The 27,332-nt window shown below is 39.1% G+C and overlaps 1 protein-coding gene across 1 annotated transcript in view; it reads right to left on the reverse strand.

Moving 5' to 3' along the window:
* The window catches only part of oprl1 (opiate receptor-like 1), a 118,378-nt gene that overhangs the window by 16,974 nt on the left and 74,072 nt on the right, over positions 1–27,332 (reverse strand). Inside the window, exons 3-5 of the mRNA XM_084719918.1 lie at positions 13,147–13,234; positions 11,434–11,616; positions 8,679–8,769 (exon numbers count right to left, since the gene is read on the reverse strand). Coding sequence (XP_084576044.1) covers positions 8,679–8,769; positions 11,434–11,616; positions 13,147–13,234 — 362 coding nt within the window. The remainder of the gene's footprint in view (positions 1–8,678; positions 8,770–11,433; positions 11,617–13,146; positions 13,235–27,332) is intronic.

The following is a 27,332-nucleotide window of genomic DNA, read 5'->3' on the forward strand; positions in this document are numbered from 1 at the left end:
AAAACCGACTTGGGTAGGTTTAGGAGCAATGCTACGTGAGTGGGTTTAGGAAAAGATCATGGTTTATGGTTACATAAAAGAGCCTTTCACGATGTTAAAAAAGACTTTATGACAATCACCACACAGTAGTGGTAGTTCACCACAGCACAGTAGGGCAGGACTAGGTGTAACAGTCTTGGAATTGCTTTGCTTGCAGGGGGTACCTATATTCATCATGACACTTTTCTGCGGTTATTTGGTAGCATAAAAACAAAAGTAGGGAACAGCATTACTGTACACAGACTACTGTAAAATAGCTTCTTACTTTAATATGAAAGTAACTAGTAAATTGTAATAAATTACATTTTGAAACCAGCACTGCAAGTACAACAAGAAATGCAAACACAAGCAACGACCGGTTCATTAAAACACTCCTCCACAGCACCACCAGTGGTCAAAAATGTGACTGGGTAACTTTAAATAAGCAGTAATGCACAGAAGGGAAAAGCTGCAAAGTCAGTTAAGGTCAACAGTTTCCTGCCCAGATACATAATCTATATGATATACAGAGGAAGAGAGACTGAGAAAGTGTTAAGGGAAAATAAGGGAGAGAGCAAACAAAGAGGTAAACAAATACTGAGGGAAAGTGAAGACTAGAAAGAAGAGCAGAGAGACAAACAGAGAAGGATTTCCAAGGTGAGTTTTGGTATTCGTGATAAAATGAATCTCCTGCTTCAATATTTGGTGAAGGATGTTCTAACGTGTACTCTGAGTAAAACAGCTTGTTCTCCCAAGGAAAAGATTTGTTCAGTAAAGTTCTGGTTAATTTCCGTCAATACAAAAGCCCTGCATTTGAGATCAAAGTACACTTTTATATGTCTAGTTCAGATTTCTCGTGTGTGATTTCTATTATCAGGAAGCTGTGCAGATTTACGCTCCTCTTTTCAGCACACATCTGCAGCCTGAAAGCTCAGTATTCATATTCAACTCCACCTCATGTACACAGACATTTTCAATCATTTATGGTTTTAATTAGTTTAATACATTTTACTGCAGATCGTTTATTATATTAAAGGGATATTCAATCATTATCTACTCATGCTGATTGAATGTCTGGTTTATTTTGTTAGTCTGCAAAACCCTGCTGGATTTTCACAGGAAAACAGCACTGCAGAATCTCCAAAACAATGTAAATAAATGGTGACCAATTTTCACATGAACACGACTCCAAACTATGGAATTACAGTGAAGAGTCAGGCTAAAAATATGGTGTAAATATTTCTTTTTCATCAACTTGGCATTCTGGGGTTTTAGGAGACTTGGATTACACCAGGCAAGCAGTATGAAGATATTTTATCTTTTTATTATGTTGTTTTTTTACATTTGAAAACTGGTCACCATTCGCTTCCATTGTTTGGGAGATTCTGCAAGACTGATTTCCTGTTAGACTCCAGCTGTGTTTTGTGGACTAAAAAACTAAGGCTGACTTTCAGCTGGCATGAGGGTGAGTGGATAATGACTGAAATTTAATTTTTAGGCGAGCTAACCGCACATTAACATGAATCCAAGACGTCAGACCAAAGATTCGAGACGAGACAAAATCGTTTTAACCTTTCAAGAGAAAAGTTGCAGCGATGTAAACTGTCCCGTCTCAGGTTGACTCAAGCCGGCCGATGGCATTGGCTGCAACTCAGCTCACCAAGTCACCAGTCACTGGTTTTGTAACATAAGACATCTAGTGTTTCAAGAACCAATCAATCCATGGTGAAATCAGCTTTCAAGTCAGTTACACACAGTCAGCTGGTTGAAAATATAGTATTTATAGTATACAGATGGAAGAAAGTGACAAAATAGGGGACATCTCCTGTCCTGTCTGTTCTGTTGAAGCATCCATGGATTCTCTCTTTAAAAATTAAAAATGTTTTAACTGTTTCATCAACACTAGAAATGAAACTATAGCAAGTATCTCACTATCACTACCCCTCATTTCTACCTGTGGTGCACTGTGGCACAGGCTGGGATCAGAAAGAATGCATTACTATAAATTGTAGATGGGCGCGTTAGACGTTGTGACACATATTGCAAATCACATGTACAACTTTCAGCCTCTGCAAACACAGCACTCCATCATGATGCACTGACAGCTTGGGAATCCTGTAAAGTTAAAAAACAGGCAAGTTTCAGAGTTTCTCCTCATGAATCTTTGGTCTGAAAGGGGTTTAAGACACCTTCCAGAGTAGGAAATAATTTGGATACACAAAAACTTTCCTTAACTTTTTCCCAAATTAAATTCTGAAGATTTATTTCTGATGGGATCTAACAATAATTGAAATAAACAGTCTGAAAAGGAGTAATAACTCTTTTTGAATGGCTCACAATAACTGAATGTTAACTACATGAAAAGGTTCATTTTTGTGGTATCACAAATGAAAAAGCATGACAACCACTGGCTTAACCACAGCTGACAGTTCAGCCTGATTTTGGCACAAGAGAAAACGTCGAGGGATGACCAAAACTATATTGAGTAAAACTCTTGGGACACATGGAATGAATAAACTTCTAATACTGTTATAATAATCAACATCACTGTAATTTTTCTCAGAGAAGACAGACTGGTCTTTCTTTCTGTTTGGCTCCTACGACAAGAAACGGCTCAACAACCTTGTATTTGGTCGTCTGTTTGACTTTCACATGCTCGATATGATTGAGCTTGGAATCGAGAAGAACGTCTCTCTGAGTGATATTAAGATGGGTAAATATCCTGAGGGGACCAAACCAACGCTGGTGTTTGCAGTAGAGGCTTTTGATACGGACGGTAAACACAAACGTCTGAAGAGTCTGTTCAAAGACATCTTCAGAGGTCCCACTGTGCCTGCGGTGCGTCTGGCAGGTCTGGAACATGTTCTGCAAAATTATTAGAAGATTATTCATACCAACTTCAATTTAGTAAGGACTGATTTAGTGACATAAATGATTATATTTTGATATGTCATTCGGGCCTGCTATATAAAACATTAATTTCAACATGTTTGAAAAATATTTATATGTAGCCTAATTTAGACAGCTAAAAAAAACTTTAATTTATCCAACTTCAAATGATTAAAGACCATCCTTATTGTGATCTTGCTCTGGGTGGATGCATATTGCCATCTTATAATATAAATCACAATATTAAGTCCTCTCCTTCCTAACTTTTACTAAATCTGTCATAAACAATAAAGTCACTGTCAGAACGCAAATGAGTAAAGTAGCTAACCAGGCACCAGAAATGTTATTTTATAGACCAGAAACCTCAGCAGCTGCAGAAGGAATGTCGAGCCGCTGGTGTGAATTAACAACCCTGTTTACCTACTGATGACATGTCGTGTTCATTTTCTGTGCCGGGTTTGTATAAACTTCGTGTACTGCCCCTTTAAGGTCAAATGACAGTCTTTGAGCACTTGTATAAACTGAGCAGAATTTATTTTTAGGAGAAGTGCTGCCATCTGTGAGCTCTGAACTCCAAACAGCAAGTTGTCATGTCATGTCCAATTCACCACACACACACACACACACACACACACACACACACGCACAAATGGTCATCATCACGCTCACGTGACCCTATATGGCAAATGCACTGCTCTGAAACAGACACACACAGAATGTGTCGGGTAAAGTCTGTCCACGGTATGACTTTTCCATTAATGTTAGTCTATGAATATGTGTGTGTGTCCTATACTAAAATATATGAATGCTTGAGAGAGATGATCTATGGCAACACACACACTCACACACACACACACACACACACACACACACACACACACACACACAGCGAATAAAGGACCCAGCTGGATGCACTCAGCAGAGACTGATAAGCCGCTATAAGAGAAGAAATGAAACAAGTCTATTTCAAACTGAGAATGAAGCTGTCGTTATCCATCAGGTGTTATCGGGTATCAAAGAGACTGACATGATCCGAGGCAGTCAAACTTTCCAACAGTTATGTACTTTTACAAACTTTAGCATTTTGTAAGAATCCAGCAGTTAATCTCAGCTTCACTACCTCCTTATGCATGATGATGTAACGATGGGACTTTCCACATTTCTCATCCTGATTGTGCACATGTCAATTAAATAATATTTTGTACACTCAGAACGAAGCCTCTCCCGATTGAACTAAAACTTTTGCATCCTTTTCAGCTAAAATTTCACTTGTACTGCAATGACAAACCTCATTCATCCCATCACACAAAACGGTCATATCTGCTCCTCTTTTCTGTGTAAGGCACTTTATTTTTATTATAAATTTGAAAATGGTCTGAGCGCCACCCAACAGCCGATCAGGGGCCCAAATTTGTCCCACACAAGCCATGAGTTGAGTCTTACTGCCACAGACCTATGAAATATGCATCACTGCTAGCTTAATCTCTCTATTAAAGTAATGGCTCGGTGTCATTCAGACATAGGTGTCCATTACACAAACCATTCATTTTCCTTTTATTCAGACATGACAGGACATTAACAGAAAGAGCCACAGTGCTTACATTATATTTGACATTAGAGGCAACAGTGACTTGAATGATATCATAGACGAGGAGTGTTTTCTGAAAGATGATCAGGGTTCTCTTACAGGCTAAAACATGTTTTTTCATTGAAGCCTTAATTAATAACAATCATATCTGCAAAGGACTGTTGGCCTCTCCTCTCACCGTGAACACTAATATGTCTTCTCATTGATTTTATCATTTATTAAACAGACTTCAGCTGCCTGTTTTCTACACACAGCACGTACATCACATGGCTCAGCTCTACTTTTATGATTTTTTTCTCTCTCTAGGTGCAGGTAAGCATCCCTCCAACAGGTAAAAACCACATATTTCTCTGCAAAAAGGAGAAAAATGCCTAAAATGATTAAAATAAACACCTCATTGTACCAGAGAAAATTCAGCGTGGCAGAGCATCCTTGTGGGTGTTTCTACCTTGTAAATCCAAACCCTGCATAACAAACTTCTTGGCAAAACTCAAATCTATTCTACTTTAAATCTCCTCTGGCTGACATGCAACCACACACTATAAAGATAGAGTGGTGTGTGTAGCAGGTGAAACCCTCCACTCTGCTCCAGGTGGTGAGTTTGTGTTTTGGCAAACAGGATTTGCATGCTATGCATGTTTTACCTTCTGCTGCTGCAGTTGTTAATCTGATGGCCTTCAATTCTGTGTTCTAATGTTTGAAAGGGCTTTAGTTTGCATGCAGTGTTGCAGCTGGGCAATAAACAGAAAATACAGTAACAGTTATCTCATTTGTGTTTGAGTCTCCCTTAAACTGGAGGCAGTGTTCTTCAACAATCTGCAGCTCTCCTCAACCAACAAAGACCAAGAGAAAGACTCAGAGAAATCTGAGTAGGCAGGTATTCTGTGCAGACTTCCTATACTATATGAAAAGACAGAGTCCTGTCATTATCAAATACAACCAGGAATGATGATAACTGAAGTACGCTTCAAGATTAAAATGATCACTTTGGTCAATACATCATCATACATGATAAACTGTCACAAAATAAAATAGTCAAATGAACCATGGAGATTAAATGACCCTTATTTCAACCGGATCATTCATGTTGTAGCAGAGCAGCACAGAAAAGGTTAACCTGTGCGGAGAAGGTGAGCGCCTGAGAGATTGACATTTCATTAAAGGAAATGGAGCTCAGCTGTGCATCCTGGATAAGACGGCTGAAGCCAGACTGGATTTAATTAATGAAATTCAGGTGATGATCTGTTAAATACAACCTGGAAATGAGTCATTTTGTTAGTATGGTTGTATGGTCGGAGTTCTTTTTGCACCAGCTCCTTCTGGAGGAGACGCTAATGAAACAGATAAATGAACAGAGTAGATATACTGTATTTGTTGAGCATGGAAAATCAGAACCTCAAATGTCATAAATATGCACAGAAGGCATTTTGATAACTTCATCTGTAGAGCCTATTTTAGTATTTTTTCTTAAAATCATTCACATCCCTTAATCAGTAATCTGGAACTTTTACTTTCAAGGACTATTTTGTGTGAAAAAAGAAACTATTAAACAACTTTTAAAATCTCTTTTTTTCCTCAGAGACATTGATGTCCATAGTTAGCCTGAGGAGACTCAGGACTAGCCACCAGCAAAATTTAGAGTAAAAGGTACAAGTAGGATATGACACACAAAACACTTTTATGTTTGGTGTATAAGCGTAGACATTATAGACATTTTTTACAGTTGAAGAATGTAAGAATCACTTTAGGTCTTCCACAACGATAAATGGAAATTAAAAAGTTAAATTCAAAACATTATTCATTTACTTTTCCTTTCTGCTCGTCTGCAGGAACCACTTCACAGCGCCACCTTGTGTTGTCACCAAGCATAACAACAATCTCGCCCGCAGCCATTTTGGGGCAGAGTTTGGCACCACTACATCACAGCACATTCATAACTGATGTTATGACATCATCATACATCATATAAGCGTACAATGCAATGATGTGAAAAACAGAAGCCTTAGTTTTCTGTTGCAAAAAAACATTTGAATGCTTTGGCTTTTGGGGGTTTGTGTTTTAGATCTGGATCATGGCCAGTAGGGGTCACCAGCTGGAGGTCAATAAGGCCGCAAAAAAGTGGAAAAGGCAGATTAGTAAACTGATTTAAACTTAAACTGAGGATTTAGACCCAAGCAGCAACATGCAAACTATCAGAATTGAATTTTCCATGTAGTCTGGGGAAGCTGCAGCTCCACAAAGTTATTAATATACTCGTCTCATACTTCCTTCTATTCACAAAGGGTGGAAACAAAGACACGCATAATAGTCATTTTTTCATGGCAGACACACTGATATGAAATATCAGGGTTACCAATGACACCAATTAAGGTCCTGGTCCAATTAGTATAGCAGAGCCTTTCCAGTGAGCCAGCATGTACAAGAGCAGCTCCCTGACTCTGTCTGACCTGAATGGAATGGAGCCTTAATTAGTCTCATTAGTGACACCTTTGTTTTCCCAACTATTCCATATCAAAACAGCTGCTGTGCAAAAGGTCTGTTCAAACGTGAAAACCTGGGAGTTTAAAACAAACTATTTATAGGAGAATTAAGTACTGATATCATGGTATTACCAGCTTTTTATATATTTTTTACAAGATCCTGTGCTCTCAGATTATGCAAAATATATACATATATATACATATATATATTTTTGCACTTTTTCCCCAGAGATCTGTGTGCAAACAGTGCTGTTTTTCTGATAGCTGCTGCATCTTAAGTCTAATTTGTCATTAACCAAAGTTTCTTTTAGTTTTTTGATGATGATTTATGGCTCAGAAAAATAAATTTGGAACCATATTATTAATTTCTCCTGCAGCTTGGGCTCAAAGTGACTCAAATTTGAACTTTTGTGGGTTACATCGGTGCAGGACAGTCAGATGAGTAAATGACACACCACATGCAGAATATTGGAAGCGGCACATGTAAAAATGGTCTGATTGCCACTCGAGGCTGGGCTCTATGTGGGCTTGAAAGTGGATTAGTCTGAGATTGATGGCACCTGATGGAAAAATTCAACCATGTTTCTGGACATATGAAGAGGAATGGAAGGAAAAAAAATGCTACAGGACATGAGCAGGAATGATGCAGGACTGTTTGACAAATGAGCAGTGGACTGCAATGAATCTGTGAATAAAGAAGAAGCTGGACATCCTTTTTGAACAACAGCAGCACAATCATGTTGTGTTTGGTGAGTTTGATGCGTGCACAGAAATGTCAGTTTCTTTGTTTCTTACCTTTTAAAGGCTCATAGTGAATTTCTGTTTTGTAAAGTCTTGTTTAATGGATTATGGTTCTGCTTTATTTGTACGACAATTCCTCTGGAACAGAATAATTCTGCCTTTTCTGCTGACTGAATCCAATTCAGTTGTATTCTTCTCATTCACTTAATCCCAGTCATACAATGATGGCGTTTTTCTAGTTATTTCATTTGAAAACATTCTTAACTGTCATTAAGCAATAAAGCTACTTGGACTTTTTGTAGCAGGTTGTTTTAAATTTATCTCACTCAACGTCATTTAATAATCAAAATATAATAGCTAATGACACACGTCAGTATCTCATCGGCGTGTCGACATAACCGCTGCTGATTGGTTTGCATCAAGATGTAAGAGATCATGAGCTGAAAAATGTTTCTATTTTGGTAGAAATCTGCACCTGCTGTGAGAATGTTCATAACATTGAGCATCATGTGGCGTAAGCAGGCAGAAATCTCATTTGATCATTGATCGGAAATGAAGAGGAAAAGGGACATTGCACAACAACATACACTGAGCCTATTAGTCAGCTATAAAAACTGACTACAACAGCAGTCATAAATGGGTTCATTCACATCACACCCCCGTAAGCAATCGCTTGAAATACACTTTGGAGCTATTTTTTCCACACCCACCTTTTTTAGCAGTTATACAATTATCTATTATGCTGCATTTAATTCGAACATAAAAGCTCACACAATCTCTGTCACAAGTAAAATGCATGTGAAGATACAGTAAGGTGATGTACTCGATGCCATGAGGCCGTTTGTTTCTAATGCACACATGAGGTGAAGGTGCATGTGAATGGACGGGTCAGCACATACGTAACAGCAGTCTGTGTGCATGTACATCTGAGAGCACTATATGTGTCTGTGTGAATGGCTTACTGTTATGCTCTTGTTCCTCCTCTACATTTCCCAAGACCATGGCCGGGACACCAAAGGCTGAGGCCAGCACCCACACACAGATATTCACCACCTGAGGACACAATAACATGATGAGTAGCTGGACAGATGCACAGAGTGGTCACATAGTAAGATGCATCATTTAATAAACACAAATATAAAATGAATATTGAAATGACAGTTGTGAGAAGAACACATCCTTTTGTGTCTTTATAATGGCAGGACAGCTGTAGAGAAGCCAGGGAACGGGGCAGAGAGAGTGTCGAATCAACCTGCAGCAAAGGTCCGCGGGTTGGAATTAAATTTATAGCTGCTGCAGAGGACTGACAGCCTCAGTACATGGATGCACGCTCTACCAACTGAGCTGCACAGGTCCCTCAACACTGACTGTTTTTTTTTTTTAAAGTTCCCATGAAATGGCAAGCGATGTGCTTTTGCATACATGTTTCCTGTAAAACAGGGAGCTAGGGAGAGACCTCTCACAGACGCTGAATAGCGATGTGCATTACGTCTCTCCTGCCAAGCCGCTAAGGCAGTTCACGGACGTAACACGAGTAGCGGTCCTATCAGCTGACTCTCCCCAGACTGAGAGCTCCCAGTCAAAATCACAAGAAAAGGACCAAAACAGTCTTAGAGACCAAGGGAGGCAGGAAATAGGCTACAGTACCAAGGACAGTACAGGTTAATTCTGGGGTGCTGACAGCCAAACCCAGTAAGAAGACTGCCTTGGTACTGTATTCCAGACAGCTGTGTTTGTCCTGGTGACCGGTCATTTCCACTGGGAGGCAGCTGAGCCCAGTTCTGTTGATGGCAGCTAACAGTTACAGATAAAACTACTGTTGTCTGTCCAGCAGGAGACTCTAATTAAATAACCAAGAGTTGAAGCTAAGCAGCCATAAAGTATGATCCAGTTTCACCTAAATCAGTGAATAAAGTTATGAAATTGTGCATTTCTACAGTGAAGCTTCCCAATTCCCAAAAACAGTCCATTCCACTCTGGAGAATAAATTTATTTATCTCCCATTCAGTCCTTTCTGAACGAAGTTGTGGAGAGTAAGAAAAAACATTAATGCCTGGCACTGCCAAGAATGAAAGAGATGCAAAGGCAATCCAAATACAGTGTAACACTGAAGAGCCAGTACTGTCTGAAAATTATGTTAGATGTTTGCATACTTATTAGATGTCAACACTAGGTGCCAAGAAAGACGACAGAGAGAGAAGAACTCTTGGGTGATCAGAAGCATGAATCAGGGGCAGTCTACCCTTTTATTCTTAACAGGGAAGGTCTGGACATTGTTACATCGAGTCATTGCTTATTACTAGTTCAATATTCAACATTTTAAATGACTGTTTGTTTTAAGGCAATGAATTACAGAAAGTGTTAGACTGTGATTGGACTGTAAGCGCTAAGTGAGAAATGTCATTGTCAGGCTGATCCAATCAGAGGCAGAGCAGGGCGGGCTCATGCATTTACCATAACTGGAGTCATGAATTTGTATTAGTAAGCCATGACAGCCTGGTAAAGCCTAAATAAAATACAGCTGTTATTGATGTCAGTTGCATCTGAGCTTGATGTGTCAAACTGGCTGCCAGGAGTGAGGTTCATTCATTCACTGCAGGTCAGAACTTAGTTTTACCCAAAATGCACCCTGATTGCTGATAGCTCTATCTCAGATTTGGGTGTGTTATGCTGGTAGCAGCTTATGTAGCCTCAAGCAGAGATGAGGAGCTACAGACGTCTGGTAAGTTCACTTGTTCCAAACTCTGCACCATCAGATTTTTCAAACTTTTCAAACAGCTTTCTTTGAGGCCACAACAGGTTATATAACTATGACTTTTTACATGTTATTGGTTGTACTCGACGAGACCTGTAAGGAGACTTTCATGTGTAAAATCGATGAAGCTCCCCTTTGAAGTGAAATTTCTTTCTATTTTTACACAACGGCAACCTGAAAGAATAACTGTGATAAGGAGGACGAGGCAGGAAAAACTGTCAATACCCTGAAAATCATCTGCTCTTTTGTTTTAGCGTTTCTTCATTTTGTCATATTCTCATCAGCGCCTGAAAAGGCATATTTCTGAAGATGACATCACATGACAGAATGTTTACTCGTTGTCTGGCTGAAGATATTGCACATTATTGCACAGTTGTTTGACTGTCTGGTGTAATTACTGCACAGCTTGATCTGTCAGAGTTATGTGGTTATGTAAACCATGATTTAATTACTGACTTAATGTAAAGGCTGGAAAAATACATTAAATAGATGGGAAATATAGAACATAAAAAACAAATAGGCAGGTTGTTCCAAATGTCATTACTTAGCCTTATTTTTTTCAAAGCTGACTTCTGCATCCATGTCCACCTGTCTAAAGCTGAGATAAAATTAGAATTAAAATTTTTAACCGTTACAGATCACATCCCATGTTATTTTGTGCACCTATTTGATAATATCTGCAAAAAAAAAATATTGTCTTTGTTTTTACACTTCACACTGAGTTCTGTTATTCCATCTCTGTTGTATCAGTTTATTTTTATGTATTACATTATGTTTCCCAGCTTGACAACAGCCCACACCAAGTCAGTTTAAAGCATTCATGACCTGACAACAGTGTCTGTAGTGAGCTCAAGAGACTGTTGACATCTGATCTGATGTCAGCGGTCATTTCATGGAGAATAAAGGAGGTGTGAAGTTTCTAAAAAAGTGAATATCTCACATTGAAATGGAACACATTTTACCTTGGCCTTGTGAGGAGTCCTCATGTCCAGTGCTTTTACAGGGTGGCAGACGGCCACATACCTGTCCATACTCATCACTGTCAAGGTGAAGGTGCTGGTGAACATGTTGTAGTAGTCGATAGACACCACCGCCTTGCACAGAGCGTTCCCGAAAGGCCAGAAGCCCAGGAACACGTCTGTGCCCTGGAGACACCCAGAAATCAAAGAATGAATATCAAAACACAGCAGGAAGCAGAAGAGAGAACTCCATCTCCAAGCAGAAGAGAGAACTCCATTTCCAACAACTAGTACATGTGAACTGTACCTGAAATATGACTTTGGACAGTTTATTATTCAATGAGGTGGAAACAAATCAGTGCAGCGAAGCACGAAACCCTAACACCTGACAACCAACCAGTGACTGATGGAAGTCCTTTTAACATCCAGATGCTGGCAAGAGAGCAAAAATGTGAATCACACAATCAGTTTTTCAGGGAATATTACCAAATGGTGTGCAGGGAATTAATCATTTTAAAACAGTTTGTAGCAGCACATTTTAAAGCAATGCATGCTCAACAGAGAAATTTTAAAAGTATAACCAACGTTCCAGCCACAATAAATCTGTGAAGATTTGAAAACAGTTGTGAAAAGGAGGATCTTATTTGGTTTTGATCACAACAGTAGGGGCAAGAAGTTGTTGCCTAGGATGTGAACGTGCACAGATTTTGCCCATCGCTTGCAGTTCACTAGCCAATCAAATATAAGAGTGTGGGTACAATCAGAAGAAAAATTCAGCTTGGGACAACATTTCCAACAACTAGTACATGTGAACTGTACCAATGCTATGACTTTCACTGTAGTGAAACAAACACTGAACTGAGTGCTCACGGTGGATGTGACATATATTTAAAAAAAATCTGCCTCTTTGGACGGTTATGGCTATTGATAATTGTCAATAAAAGATTTATTTGAAAGCTCTGAGGCAGGTAAAAGTTTGTTTATGAGCAAAAAGGAGACACCAGCACAGAGGACGTGGACAGGATAGTTTGTCCATTTTGCAGAGAGAATTGGAAATAAGCTAGCCATGTTTTGCCGGTCATATTTTCTAGTCTTATTGTGTTGCCATGGCAATTTCAGATGCTCCATTTGCCACTTTGTGCAGGTGCAGAGATCTCGGGGAATCTACCTGTCGGAAATTCATCTGAATGTCCAACAACTGTTGATTGGCCCTTGAAATTCAAATTGACATTAATAACATATGTATATTAGATGAATGAGATGTATATACATTGCAATAACATCATGAAAAAGAGGAAACATTTAATATGCTGCTGCCGTTAAAGCGTTCATAAATGCACAAGGATTATCTACCCAGAACTTACTGCACAAACTTTGAAAAATGTAAAAATTATGCTTGTGCAAATTTTAATAACTTACATTAATCTGCATGCATTTAATTTTTTTCTTTTTTAAAGAGTGACAGCCTCAGTGGGTTAAAAAAAAAGAAGCTGTTAGACCAAATTGCAAAAAGGTCACACAAATTTGAAATATTTCTCTTTGACGCAAACAAAATAAGAGCCTGCTTGTTTATTCATGTAATGATGCGACTTGACTCATCAAAATTCTGTGACGCAAGTAAACTTTAATGGAAATTTTTGTTTTACTTGAATGTAATCTCAGTAGAAAACTAGCCTGGAACAGTGCAGAAAGGTCAAAAGAGATACTTTTAAATACCTGGAATGGTAAAGTAGCCAGGAACAAAGAGTCAGCCAGAGCCAGGTTGAAGATGTAGATGTTAGTGGCAGTTTTCATCTTAGTGTACCTGAGGAGAGACAAGGCACAGGAAACACCAAAGTTCAGTCAAATGACAAAACCTGCTCACGTTCCTGTGGCTCGCACACACACCTTTAACACCTTTAATCGAGTGTCTGCAGCCAATACAGTCTGCAGTCTGCTTGACATACACGCCGTGTTGCTTCGGGTGCATCGTGTCATTAGAGTGCAGCGAGTGCGAGGTGCCGCTGCTAAAATTGCCGGTTAGAATGAGACTTGGTGGACACTTTTATCCAAAGCACCTTGCAGCAGCAGGAGTGAGGCCTTTGTTAACATCACAACAGTTGGAATCAAACCCTTAAAACTGGCAGTTTAATGCCTTGTTTTCACCCAAAAGGAACTTTTGAAGTTTACCGTTTTATTTTTCTGCAGGTATGGAGTTGAACTGCAAGATGACCAGTGGTTTCTTTGTCTGAAGGGGTGTGCATAAAACACTAATGACGAATGAGCTTAACTTAGAGCATCACCAGTGGTAGAGCAGGAATGTGTTATGGAGTGATTTTTGACACTACAGGAAAGGTCAGGGATGTTATCTGCCCCTTCCACTGTGCCTTTGTGCCTTTTCTCTTGATCTGTCCTGTCCCCTGAGGTGAAGTGGTCCTGGTCTCAGCAGCAACCTGATTTGACTGTGGTTTTCTTGTTGCTGCTTTGTTTGGTTGCCCTGCTTTCTGTGGTTTTGTTCCTTTTAGGTTTAGTTCTCTGTTATCTGCTGGTAGACTGGAGGGAGTACGCAGTTATCTGATGGTCTGCCCTGAGGGTTTCCTCTATTTTTATTTTATTTTGCTGGTCTGTCTTTTTTTCTTTGTTTGATATTTTACTCTTAGAAGTTTTGGGGAAAGTATTTACTTTCTGTCTTCAGACTCTGCTTGTCATATGAAGTGTTCATTTAAATGCCAGTCTTAAAGGGACAGCTCAGATATTTTGAAGTGGAGTATGAGGTACTTATTTATAGTAAGTGAATTAGATGCTGGTCAGCACGCTCCCAGTTTGGAGAAGTTTTGCAGCAGGAGCTCTCCACTCCGCTTCAAATACGTGCCGAGTCTATTTTTGACGGATGCCGCATTGATTAGTACAGAGCAGATTGAACAGGCAGAAAGTTGGACACAGAAAAGGCAGGGAGAATCAGATTAATTTTCAAAATAAAAGACCTCTGCAGATTCACGATCATAAAGACAGACAGAGAAGAAACTATTTAACCATGTAACCTGAGCAAGAGATTTTAATATTTAATATTTTAAATCGCTATATGTTGCTGTCAGACAGCTTTCTATACAGGCAGCGGGAGACAAATATCTCGCTCTACAAACCTGCCAAATTCCATAGGCAAAATCAGTCATTTTACCTTGCAGACCACAGGAGTTGCTGGAATACAGCCGCCTCGCCTCGCCTTGCCTATAGAGTCTGGTGGCTTTGGAGACAGCAATGTTTGGCCACTTTCCCAACAGAAAAAAAAAGTCTGACGGCAAAATAAGACAGTGAAAATGCTCAAAATTTAGCATACATTCGAGTAGCTAAAACACATTTTGTGGCTGACCCTGTCCACAGCAGTACACTGACCCTCTCTGCTTTCCCAACCTGGGGGTCTGCTGACCTGCATCTACTTTACACTAACACAACCCCACGTCAAATCCAAACTGTCCCATTAAAACCAACAAACCCACATCAGTTAGATTGATATTCCCTTCGGTGCACATTGAGAAACATAACTGATGAAAATTTTATATTTTTAGATATCTTTTCAAGACAACTTAAAACCAGCTTGATTGCTATTTCCTTGAGTTCACAAAAATAGACATTTAGGAATATGAATAAAAATAGAAATATTATTGACTTCTTGGTAAAAAATAAAATGGTCTGAGGTTATGTCAGTGAAAAATATGATGATTCAACCTTTTTGCTGCCAGTGAATAACTTTATAACATTTGCTGTGAATGTTAAAAGTAGTGATAAAAGTCATAAATTAGTCACTAATTTATTGAGTGTTGGGTGTGTCTGTTGCAGATTTTTGCCTGTTTGACTTGAAAACACACTGAAAGCTTCTCAGCCTGAGCTGCCCTAGATAAAACTTTACAAAAACGCATTGCAGTCAAATATTTCCGCCCCCCCCCCCCCCCTCCTTCTCTCCTCCCTCCCCTTCATTCAGTTTGGCCTCGGGCTCTTTTGCACTCTCCTTCTTTTTCCTCAATACATCCCCTTCTTTCCTTCTTCCTTTCTCTCCGTCTCCTCCTCTTTTTCCTTTTTCCTTCTCATGTCCCCTTTTTTTTTGCTCCATCTCCAGTTTTAAAAAACGTTCACCAACACACCCCCCCCCTCTTTTTGAGGTCTCTCACTCATCTATTCCCTTGCATCTCAACATCTGTGTCTTTCACTCTTTCATCCCTCTCATTACCTTCCTCTGACTTTTACTTCTTTGTATCCTTCCTCCTCTTCACTTGTTATCTGTCTGCACGCCCTCAGCTCTTTCTGATTTCTCTCATCCGTCTGCATCAAGTCTCAGGAAACAGAACTGAAGATGTTTTCAACACTTTCATAATACTTTATGCCTAAATTTAAAGACTCATCAGCTGCAAATTCTACACAATGAATAAATGTTCTGACACAGGCAGCATCAGCAAAAGGACAAAAATAGGACATTCACATCTGATTTTAGTAGTCATTCACAACTCCAAAAAAGAGTCGATGACTTGAACAATTGTGGGAGATGTATCACATTTTTTCACCCAATAACAATCATCAATTCCTGTCAGAAAGGTCTCATATACAACCAGTGAAGGGTTAACTAATGTAAGCAGGACCAACCTGGCGTATGTCCTTAATTGGCTCTTTTTGCAAAAAGCTTGTCTGAGGCTGGAGATTCTGTTTGACTGGCATAACAGTGTGACAGCTTTCTTGCAGGAAAATACCTTAAATTCTATTTATTTAACAAGATTTTACAAATTTCTATTCCAGACTGGAATAACTGTCTTGTGTGTCCGTTTCACAATAATCCAAGTTCAAATTAATGCCGAATTTTTGCCAATGGAGAAAGTGCCTATTTATGAGTCCTGAAAAAATCCTTATCAATCTCATGGAAGGTGCAGATGTTTACAGCTGTTAAACTGAGCAAAATGTTAATGGAGTTTGGCAGGCAGTGAGACAGGCGCCCACTTAACTCATCGTCCAGAGTTTATTTCAGAGTGGGTGCTTTTGTTTTCATGAATAATGGGCTTAACTTTACATTGACAGATAATTGACAGTTATGAACAGCTGATCAACTTACAGTGGAGGACTCATCGCTTGTTACTGTCAGTTTATGAGGTTGCACACATCCTGCAAGTTCAACAGGATAAGGATCTATTTAATATGGTTTCAAGTGCTGTAATCATCTTTGCACACACAATGGCTTCATAATGCTCCTTTAAAATCACACATGACAACTATAACTTGTCAATAACAACTACCCACAGCGTCCACAGCAGCATATCTGCTGTAGATACATTGCCGCTGCTTTGTGAGGCTACTGCAATCATGGTTCACGTCTGCAGGATCCGTCATTTCCATGCTTCCCATTCATTGCCTGAGCAGCCGTGCGATGCATTCTGGCAGTGCCGCGGTGTATTTCTAGAGACCGTGCATTGTGTTGGCCATTCCTAATTTGCATAAAGTTGAAGTCTAGGCTACTTTATGCAAATCAGTGGTGTTGAGAACAACTTGCCACCACCAACAGCTGCTGATCTAAAATCAAAACAGATTCATCAACTGTGTGGCTTATTTCTCACCTGATATGTATTCAGAAACTATTTTCATAACATAGGAGAGTTAAAGAGCCACAGTGTTGGTCAAGCTTGAAATCCTGAAGCAGACACCCCACAGATGAGCGTCTGTCCAATCAGGTGCAGCCAGAGGTGATCGCTGGTTGCTGGTCAGGCATCCAAACCTGGGAAGCGCTGTGACCCCTTGCCTCCAAAAATGGACCAATAGATATGCACCATTAGTCTGCAATAATGCACAGTGTTGGTAGTCAGGTATTCTTTGAAAGCACATTCTTCCTTCTCTCCTCTTTTTCCATCTGCACCCTTATTTCCCTCCCTCCCTCCATCTCATTCTACTGCTCTGTCTGGTGTATATCTTGCTTCATCTTCTCTAATCCTTCCTCACTCTCTGCCTTCTTGTCCTCCTCCTGCTCCACCTCTTTCTCCCTCTCTCTCTCTCTCTCTCTCTCTCTCTTACATTCCTCCCCTCCTTCTCTCATGCATACTGAGGACTTGTAGGCAGGAGAGTCTTCAGAGAGAATATTTTATAGCTGTTCAGCTTTCCTCTCCTCTTTACATCAGGGACCGATTCTACCCAGCGAAACCCTCAGCTCCATCGCTGTCTTTTTTTTTTCTCTTTCTCTCTCTCCTCCAGAACATCTTGTCTTCTCTCTCCACGAGTTTCTTTAGGTCTCTTTTGTCTTTGGGCTCTCTGTCTCTCCGGCTCAAAAACCATCTCTCTGTTGCTCTCTATCTCTATTGAAACAGTCTCCTGATATTCAGCCGTTCTCTACACCACCTCGTTTCTCTTTCTCCCTTCCTTTCTTTCTCCCTCTCTGTCATTCATCGAAGCAGTAATTGCATTATAATTATGACTCCAAGGCTCCTGGCAGTGGTGGCTGCAGCAGAGAAGCGAAAAAGAAAAATAGGAAGGGCAAAGGAACAAAGGACAGAGAGGCGAGCCTGGAGCACAGAGAAGCGACAGCCAGTAACATACAGTGTGAAGATTAATTCACAGAGTGATATTCTCTTGCAGAGACATATAGAAAGCGCGTTCTGTGGGACTATTTGTCTTTTTAATTTAGTTTCAAAGATTTTCAGGCAGCTCTACAGTCGGAACACCATGTGAGGAGTTGTGTCGCCGCTGTTTCTTTGAAGATATAGGGACATCTTGTTCACATGCCCCGCAAAAACCCCAGACAGAATGACAAAGATGTCCTCAGATATAAAGGAAGACAAATGACTCATTGTTGCACAAGATAATTAAGGTGTTTCATAAGACAAGTCACTTTCCAAAGAAGAAAAGTACAGCAGTGAAAAGAAGAAAAAAAACAAATCAAAAGAATGTGTCAATATTTTTGTGTCAGGAAACAGAAGAGGACATTTTTGATGTTGTGGCTCAGTTAGTTATGTATGTACAGGAAGTGTTTAATAAAACCAAAAATGGTCTCATGCAGTAGCAAGCAGCAGAAGGCAAACAAACAAACAAACAAACAAAAACAGATGGAGGTAATTACTGACTCTGCCAACCAGTTAGGTGGCATTTTACATCCATGTCTGCCCAGAATCATGTGACACATGTAGTGAAGACTTAAAAGTCTAGTTTTTGGCTAAATGGAAGTTATCACTACAATGACACATATTATTCCAGTGAATACTTTCTGGTGAGAAACATACCGTCTTCACTTCAGCTGTTAACACATACGAAGTCTGAACATCCTGAGAATCAAGTCGGGACACTGTCCAAAATTTGACAACATATGAAGCACTCAACAGGAGACTGTCCTCATCAGACGTCTTCTCACATGTTGTCAGTTGTCTGATTTTATCAGCTGAACCATATTATCATCCTGATAATGCATATCACTTTTATTCGTTAGGCAGCATTTTATGCATATTTGATCTTTTTCTTAATTCAGGTTTAATAAATACATATATTTTGCTGTATGTGTTTTTTTATTTATAGTTATTTCTAATTGTGCCCTGAAAACATTTTAGAAAGTTAAGTTTGTTGTTAATTTGTACAATATTCTGCCTCTATTACACATCTTTGTGTTAACCACTCTTGAGTGATCATTGCAAAAAAAATATATATTTATATTTTGTGCACTAATCTGTATTAAGGATATTGCTCGATGTGTCCATATCTGAACTTTTTAACTCCCTAATATTGGTACTGGCATTGGGCCCTAATGGAAATATGGTTTAGGTGAGGGGTGGTGCCTGCAGAGCGTGCAGCAGGAGGACGTATCTGTAATGATGACTGTTTTTGCATTTATATTGATACAAACCGAGTCTAAAAAGTGAGACTATGACTGAAGTGGAGAATGGTGATAGACACGTAGATCAGCTGATTGCAGTTTGCCTGCCTGGCAGGAGAGACACTTCATGGTTGTGCTGGGATTTTGTAACTCAACTATAAGTGAGATGTACACTGACTATACGAAAAATGATGAGAAAAGGCATCAAAATGTAAAAAAAAAACAAAAAAAAAAAAAACAAGACACTTGTACAGGCTAATATTCATTGGCAGTCTGTATGAAAACAAAACGATCAACAGGAGCACAAAGCAACATACAAGCAGCTACACACCAAGCAATGTCATCAACACGCCCCCTCGCTTTGGACTAGGGAGCTGGCAGCGTTAAGTCCAGGGCAACTAATGCCAACATTTGTGTTCACACATACAGCTCCAGATACTCCTCACTATTAGATAGTAAGTGCAGCGATGCAGCTCGGGTTCGAAAAGGGGCTTTAGAAGCAATTTTTCCGTAGATAGAGAGCTTCATCACGTGGTGCAACAACAATCACCAGAAGCTCAGTATCGGCAAAACCAACGAGCTGGTGGCGGACTAATGTGCTTCAAAGGTGGACATCGAATTTACAAATTCTAAAATGTTGGTGCTTCACACACAAAGATCTATACACCACAGTTTTTATGTAGGCGTCCCACCCGAATTTAGTGCCATCAATTCAGTATCCACCAAATGTTAGATATGATCACAATCTCCTCTTATGTTCCTGAGTTGAAATCACATGATCAGACAAACAAACTAAATGATTGAATCAGCGGTAGTCCTGCAACTCCAGTGTTCTATGAAGTAAAATGACTGTAAGTAAAGCAGTGAAAATACTCTAAATATAGCATACGCTTAAAATGAGTGTTTCTGTGGATCCTGTCTGCAGCAGTACATTGCTTAGCTTCTGTACTCCACTTCAACAAATACAACTATCTAAATTACTAAATAATAGGTCATCATGTCACATTTAATAGAGAAAGTGGATGCATACTGTAATATTTTCTCTTGTATACTGCGATCCCTTCTTAAGGCCAGTACAGTGTCATTGCATGGGGTCCAAAGCCAACGTCTCCACTGAATAAAATGACTTCTACATTTCAGCTAAAGCTAATACGACACTATTTCTGCAGCTCCACACAGCAATGCTAAGAGGGGCGCTAAAATAGCAAGTAGCTAGTTTTTACAAAACTGTAAATACTTGTGTTGGTCAACTAAGCAATGATTTAACACTATCCAATTCATCCACAATAGGGATTGAACAGCTTTTGTCTGGGCTGAGACAGCTCTCAGTCTGAGCTGAGAGCTGAGCAGTCAGTCGTAACGTTTCCTCCCCCTCAGTGGTGTATTACTTACATTCCTGAAATGCAGCTGAAACACACCGATCTACTCAGTTAGCATTCATTGTCCGTCTGTGATTAAGGAATTCCACCATTTCCGAAATAAGCATGAAATATTTAGCCGTCCATTAAAGAGGCTTTACCGCTTTATGCTTCTTTCACTCTGTTTTCTCCCTGCTGCCAGCTAATTCCTCAGCTCTCTCTCTGATTCTCCTTTGAGTACATTTGTCTTCTCCTACGTCCTCATATTAACACCAAGTCAGGTATTGTCCTCTGAGCTAAATCCAATCTACAAGTTAATACCAGCAGCTCCCAAACCTATTGACAGACACAAAGTTCATCTTGAAAGATTCTCTGAAACAAATAAAACCAGGGCTCAACTCTGTGCACTGCATGTCAAGTTTAACTTAGAAACCAGCTTATTTTCAGTCTGCGTACGAAAGCCATACATCCTGTGAATGCACCACGTTTCTAGTTTGTAGTTGTGAAGTTTCATGCAGCTGTGAATATCCAAGAGGTCACAATATCTCATTTTATACAGTGCAGTCAAGTTTCAAAAGCAGTTTCAATTCCAATTCTATTTAGGGGCCAAGGTGCGTGTGAATATTCAATTAAATAGAGGAAAAAATTGCATTATTTGCGCTAAATGGGATTAAATGGGCATCACTGTTCCGTGACCCACTCAGCAGACAAACACACTTCTAATGCTGTGAATTAAGAATTTCTTTTGACCAAACCAAAGTTGGTGATTGGTGGAACAGCGAAAAGATTGACCAAGATGGTTTTGGCAAGTTTTATTTTTTGCTTTACGGTGTTAACAAGGCAATAACAGCTCCTGAATTTGAATTCAGAAGGTCATCGTTTTTTTTTTTTTTTTTTATTTAATAAGGAAAACAGTCGTGAGAATATTTCTTTTCATGACGTGAATTCACTTTGTTTACTTTGTTGCAGCTTGCACACATCTCACAGCTTTCGTCTTATTGTGTTTAACTATTTGACCTGTAAATTTTGGACCATTATAATTTGTCAGTGAGATAATATTTTCGCTTGGTTATGTGGCCCACTGCTCCGAGGTGATGACATTGGCACTGAAAGGGTTTACGTATATGGCAAAGGAAATTAATATAGGATTTTTTGATGTCCAAAGAAAATAACTGAAGGTGATTGAGTTCACTTCTGTCCACAGTGTGTTCAAACCTGTAATCGGTCTTCTTTTGTCCAGGTGGTTTAGGTAAATACTGGTCCATTTAATGAAAGAAAGTTGATGCAATTCCAGCTGAACATTAATTATTTTTTTTCTCTTTGCCATAATTTCCCCTTTCGTATTTTGATCCCTGCCAAGAACACAAAAAAACTTTCAAAGCAAAAGTTGCTGCATATGAAAAGAAAAGACTGCAGCAGACTGATTTATTTGCAGCCTTTAATTGTGCAAATGGAGAAGCTGCAAATCAACCCGTGCGCTCCAACCCCCTTAGAAGTTTGCTGCCCTCGTACCGAGGAGCTGCATATTCCTAGAAAACACGCGACCGGCCCTTTTTTTCAGCTGCTGCATGTCACTCCTCACGCTCATATCCATATTGTTTGGGCTCATTTCCTGTACTTTTATGAAATTTCATTGTTTAGCCTCTAACAAAGGAGACCAGGAATCTCATTTTCAGGCAAATTGTGTTCGTCTCTGGTGCCACCTGAGACAGATAACATCACTCAGCCAAACACACTGAAAGAAGGAAACACTCAGTCACTAATTCTGTTTCCAGCATGACTCATGTGAATCTTATTATTCTGCAGCTCTCATGTACAGTAAAATCACTTCTGTCTACTAACAAAAGCAACAAAGATATGAATTTAAAAAAGCCGAAAATTTCATTATTTCCTCTGTATCTGTCCTATAGTCTGTCGTTCTTTCTTTCTTTCTTTCTTTCTTTCTTTCTTTCTTTCTTTCTTTCTTTCTTTCTTTCTTTCCAAACAATTGCACAGAGCAGCTGGCTCAGATCGCTGTTTTAATATTTAATATCATGTTAAATGAGTTATACCAAATAATTAAATTCCTTCTGTCTGTCTTTTTCGCCTCACAGTCTCAGTTCTTTGTTTATTTTCTCTCTTCTGCCCCTTTGATTGGATCTTTCTCGCTCAACGTAAATCATTATTTTTTCCTCTTAACCTTTAGCTTATATTTGCATGAGACTTTGATCTTGTAATTAATAAATGCAATTAATGGATTACCCCCGTGAACCTTTCGGGAAACACATTTGTAGCAGAATTCACTGGTGCATGCTGAGTAATTGAGGGGTATGAGGTTAAGGTTTTGCAATTCATAGCGGTGATTCCGTTTTTTATCAAGGGGGGAGATTAAAACTCAAGGGAGATCAAACCCTGACTTGAATTCTGGATCAGTCAGGGACTTCTGAACGTCTGTAAAGAAACAGCATCACTGCATTTAAAGGAGCTCTGTTGAGTTTTCTTGCAAACAGACATTGTTTACATTCAGTGTTACTCACAAAAATTAAGAAGCAATATACAGCAATTGTGTGTGCAAAAATTTGTCCAAACAGTTAGAGCTATAGACTATATATTGAACAGGTTGAAATGTTATTTAATATACCATCTCTATGCCATCAGAGTCAGGGAAAGCTCTGCAGGAGGTCTGCAAGAGCTTAGGACACATGCATGATCATAACTTGACAATAACAAGTAGCAACAAGTAATCCACTATAAGTTGATCAGCTGTTTAAAAGCATCAGTTGCCTGCCGATGTAAAGTTAAGGCTATTATCCTGAAAACAAAAGCACATTACTCTGAAAACACTGGACTTCGACTTAAATGGCTGCCTGTCTCACTTCCAGCCAAACTCCATTCACATATTGCTCAATTTAAGCATTACCAGCATCTATAAGTTCTACTAAATTATTAATGATTTTTTAAGACTCATGAACTAACAAGGCAGACACTAACTCATTCAGCAAATATTCTGCATCAATTTTAATTCTGATTGACGTGAAATGAGCAAACAAAAAAGTGAGCATTTCAGCTTATATGTTTCTTTGATCTCTGATGACATATCACAGCCATTTTATGATTTATTACAGTAAAAATATTGCAGATTTCTCCTTTAAAAGTCTAACAATAGTGTCTAGTGCATTTCCTTCCTCTTGAAACAACTGGTTAGATGAAAAGAAGTACAAACTGTGACACAACAATGTCATGTAAGTCATGTAACATCATGTCTTTGCAGATGATGTTGTCCTTTTGACAGGTACCAGCACTATCAGAGGCTCATTTTCTGTCCTCACTTTCAACAACCCGCCTTTCTTTGGGTCTCTTTTCATCTATATCTTTGACGGGCTTTTCTTTCCTTCCATTTCTCACCCTGCCTCTTCTCTCCATTAAGGGCGGAGGGAGGAGGAAGGAGGATGAAAGGAGTCTATCTGATTACTCTTTCATCCGCCGTGCTGTTCGGTCTCAAATATTAATAATCACTTTGAATTATTCACAAACTGCCGGTCTGCACTGTGTCGGCCTGAATGAGCTGTCACACGCTGGCACAAACGTGTGGTGTGCGCGCACGCTTATTCTTGACTTTGGGAGCTCATGCTGTGGACCAGGCGCCTGTGTGTGTTTGTGTAGGGATCATTTGATAGGACAGAGCACCTGGGTGGCAGGGTAAAACCATTACAAAGTACAAAATTAGACTAATTATTCATGCTGTTTGGATGAAAATAAAAATGTGTTCTGAATTTTTTTTTCAGAATAGCCAAAATCCAGTTTATAAAATATTCTCTTTTTGCTCTTCTGAACATCTGTGGTCCAGCTGTTCCCACAGATCCATTTTTACATTTTCTGTTTGACTCAAAGAACTTAAGCTGATATTTCTACCTGGTTTATATACAGACGGCAGCACTGCTCCTTCCTCATTTAGGATTCACTCAGGGTTTGAATAGTGAGCTTTGCTTATGATTGCCGCTTCACGGATGGAGTGACTGCTTAATAACAAAGGAAAAATAGAAAGACACCTGGCAGTCATTGTATTCCAATAACAGGCCAATATTATAGTACATATTTCAGATATTCTTGAAATTAATTATATGAACTTTTGCACATTCCCTTGGTAATATTTTTGGACAAAACCCTACAGCTCCTACATTTAAATAACTCGTTTTTATATTTTCATTGTTATGTAATTCCTCTCATACCATGTTTATTGTTGTATACCAATATTCCAAGGCAAAAGTGACAACCTACTTAGCAATCTAATTCTGATATATTAATATTCTGATAAGAAGCTAATCTATTTCACATTTTCTGACATCCTTACTTTCATTGTGTGTGTTTCAAGTATGGGATTTGAGTGAGCTGGTGATTAGCTTAGCTTGGTATAAATGGAAAAAACAAGCTTGCCTTTCTCCAAAGTTAAAAAAAAAAAGTCTTCCAACACCCTCTGATGCTCACTAATTCACGTAGTTAATCTCAGTTGGTCAATCTGTACACAAACAGAAATGTAAAAACATGGTTTCATGCTTTCTGTGGGATATTTTTATGCCACCAATGGTTACTGACTGTGACTTCAGTTGCTATGTTGCCTGACAAGACCTGTCATATCTGTTCATGTATGAATTTAACAAACACGATAAAGAGGTTAATCAGTGAAGTTTGCTGGATGGCTTAGTTTTGGACTTTGAGGAGAAGTTAGCTGACTTTATGCTAAGCTAAGCTAACTGTTTTCAGCTTCTTACTTAACACAAAAAACGTGAGAGTGAAAATGAAACCATGACATACTGACAAAAGGAAGAATACTATATACTTCTGGTTAGGTATTTTTTAACACCAGTACTTTTACTTGTATTGATTACTTGTAATATTTCACTAATGTAATGTAATGTAAGTACTTGCACTTGTCTAAATTTTGAGGACTCTTTCCACCACATGAGTTAAATAAACTTAACTAACACTCAACATTTTTAAGTTTTTAGAACTTCTAAACATATTTTAAGTTCTCATAACTCATTATAATGAAATAATTTGAACATTTGGTTTTACAGTGCATTTAGTCCCATTATATTCAAGAGAAGGCAGAAGGCCTCCAAATCACACGCTTTTTGCCAATTGGTATGGACAGTTGATAGGCAGTCTGTTGGCTCATGACCAACCTTTCCACAAACATCCAAGTCTGTGAATCCATTTAGAAGTTATGCATCTTTTTGCGATAGGCCACTCCCATTACCACGCCCCTTTGTAGTCAACTAGCATGAAAACAAACACACACAAACTTCATGACAAATTTCAGCCTCCGAGGGAAACTGTAGCTGCCAAAAGGTGAGGAATTTTTTTCTGTAGTGTCTGACGGAGCGACCGACAGAGCAACGTATAAAAGCTCCTGGTCACAGCTAAAAAGACAAAACAGACAAAAATCTGAACAAACATATGTCTACAAAATTTCAAGATGAAGAAAAGAAAAAAAAAAACTTTTGGAGACGTCACATCATTTAGCAAATGCAGCAGACAGCAGCAATGTGAAAAGATAAAGCAGACACACCCTGAACAAAAGCAAAATTCAAGAGACTGAGCTCACGCAAACAGTAAACATCTTCAATCTCAAAGCCTCCCAGGCACAACCAGCTGAATTTAAGATTAAGTCTGCAATTTGAAATTTCTTTATAATGGAGGTGGGCAATGGCCAGCCCTCTTATTTCCATCAAGGCTCATCAGCGCACAAAAACCCACTGCTTATCGCCAACAGCCACCTTGAAAAATGTTCTTTAACCTCGCAGGAACAAGAATATTGTTTCATCCATCGGGCTGTGTGTCTTTGACTCAGACAAAATCTGTCCTCGGGTTTCTCTTTCTTCCATCACTGTACAAATTTTTTCCAGGGTCAAACAAATGCTGCATGGTGTCTGCTCCCAGAGCGCTGCCGGTCCGTGACCCCCTGCTGCTGGTAAGCTTGTTGATTTTAAAACAAAAGTTCACAATATGAGTCACATTGAAAAGTCACATAAGGAGAAACGCAGAAAAAAAATAGAGCATGACCTCTAGAGCTTCATTCAGTGACTGAGAGGTTATTTGATGAATGCTTCTTCTCAGATGAATAATACCACTACATCTGCTGTGAAGTTATATAAACCTCTTAATACAGCTGGAGCGCAGCAATATGAAATCAGACCATGTGAAGTAGACCTGACTCTACGCACAGAACAACACAAAGATGAGTTAAATGTCATCAGAGTGAAAGGAGAGTTTGCCCACACTCCTCTTTCATCTTCAGAGTTGGAGAGGCTTTTGGTATGATATGTGGAGCTGAATAGAACAAGAAAGAAAGAAAAAAAGAAAGACAGAAGATTTGATTTGTCAGCTGCTGTTTCCAAGATCAAGAGTAAACTACCAGCATTTATACCAACATGAACAAGTCTCTAAGTAAGGGATAATGTAGAGCGAGTGGGTCATTATAGAGAAAACTCTGACTGAAGGGGTTTATTTCTCTATAGTGACCCGCTTGTTCTACATTATCCTGTTTATTACAGGGCTACTTACTAAGGAAATCAAAAGTCTGACATAAAATGTTGATTTAGATATGATTTTATTGATTTAGAAAAGATTCCATTGCTTCCGCTTGAAAAAATGGTCCTTTTGTTTCTACGGTAGGAACTGCGTCCATAGCAACGGTAACTCCGTCGCAAAGATGAGCCACTGAACTTTATAATTCACATTAAACTCAACATTTTACA

Source organism: Lutjanus erythropterus, chromosome 6 (genome assembly GCF_056507025.1).
Source record: "Lutjanus erythropterus isolate fLutEry1 chromosome 6, fLutEry1.hap2, whole genome shotgun sequence".
Lineage (NCBI taxonomy): Eukaryota > Metazoa > Chordata > Actinopteri > Lutjaniformes > Lutjanidae > Lutjanus > Lutjanus erythropterus.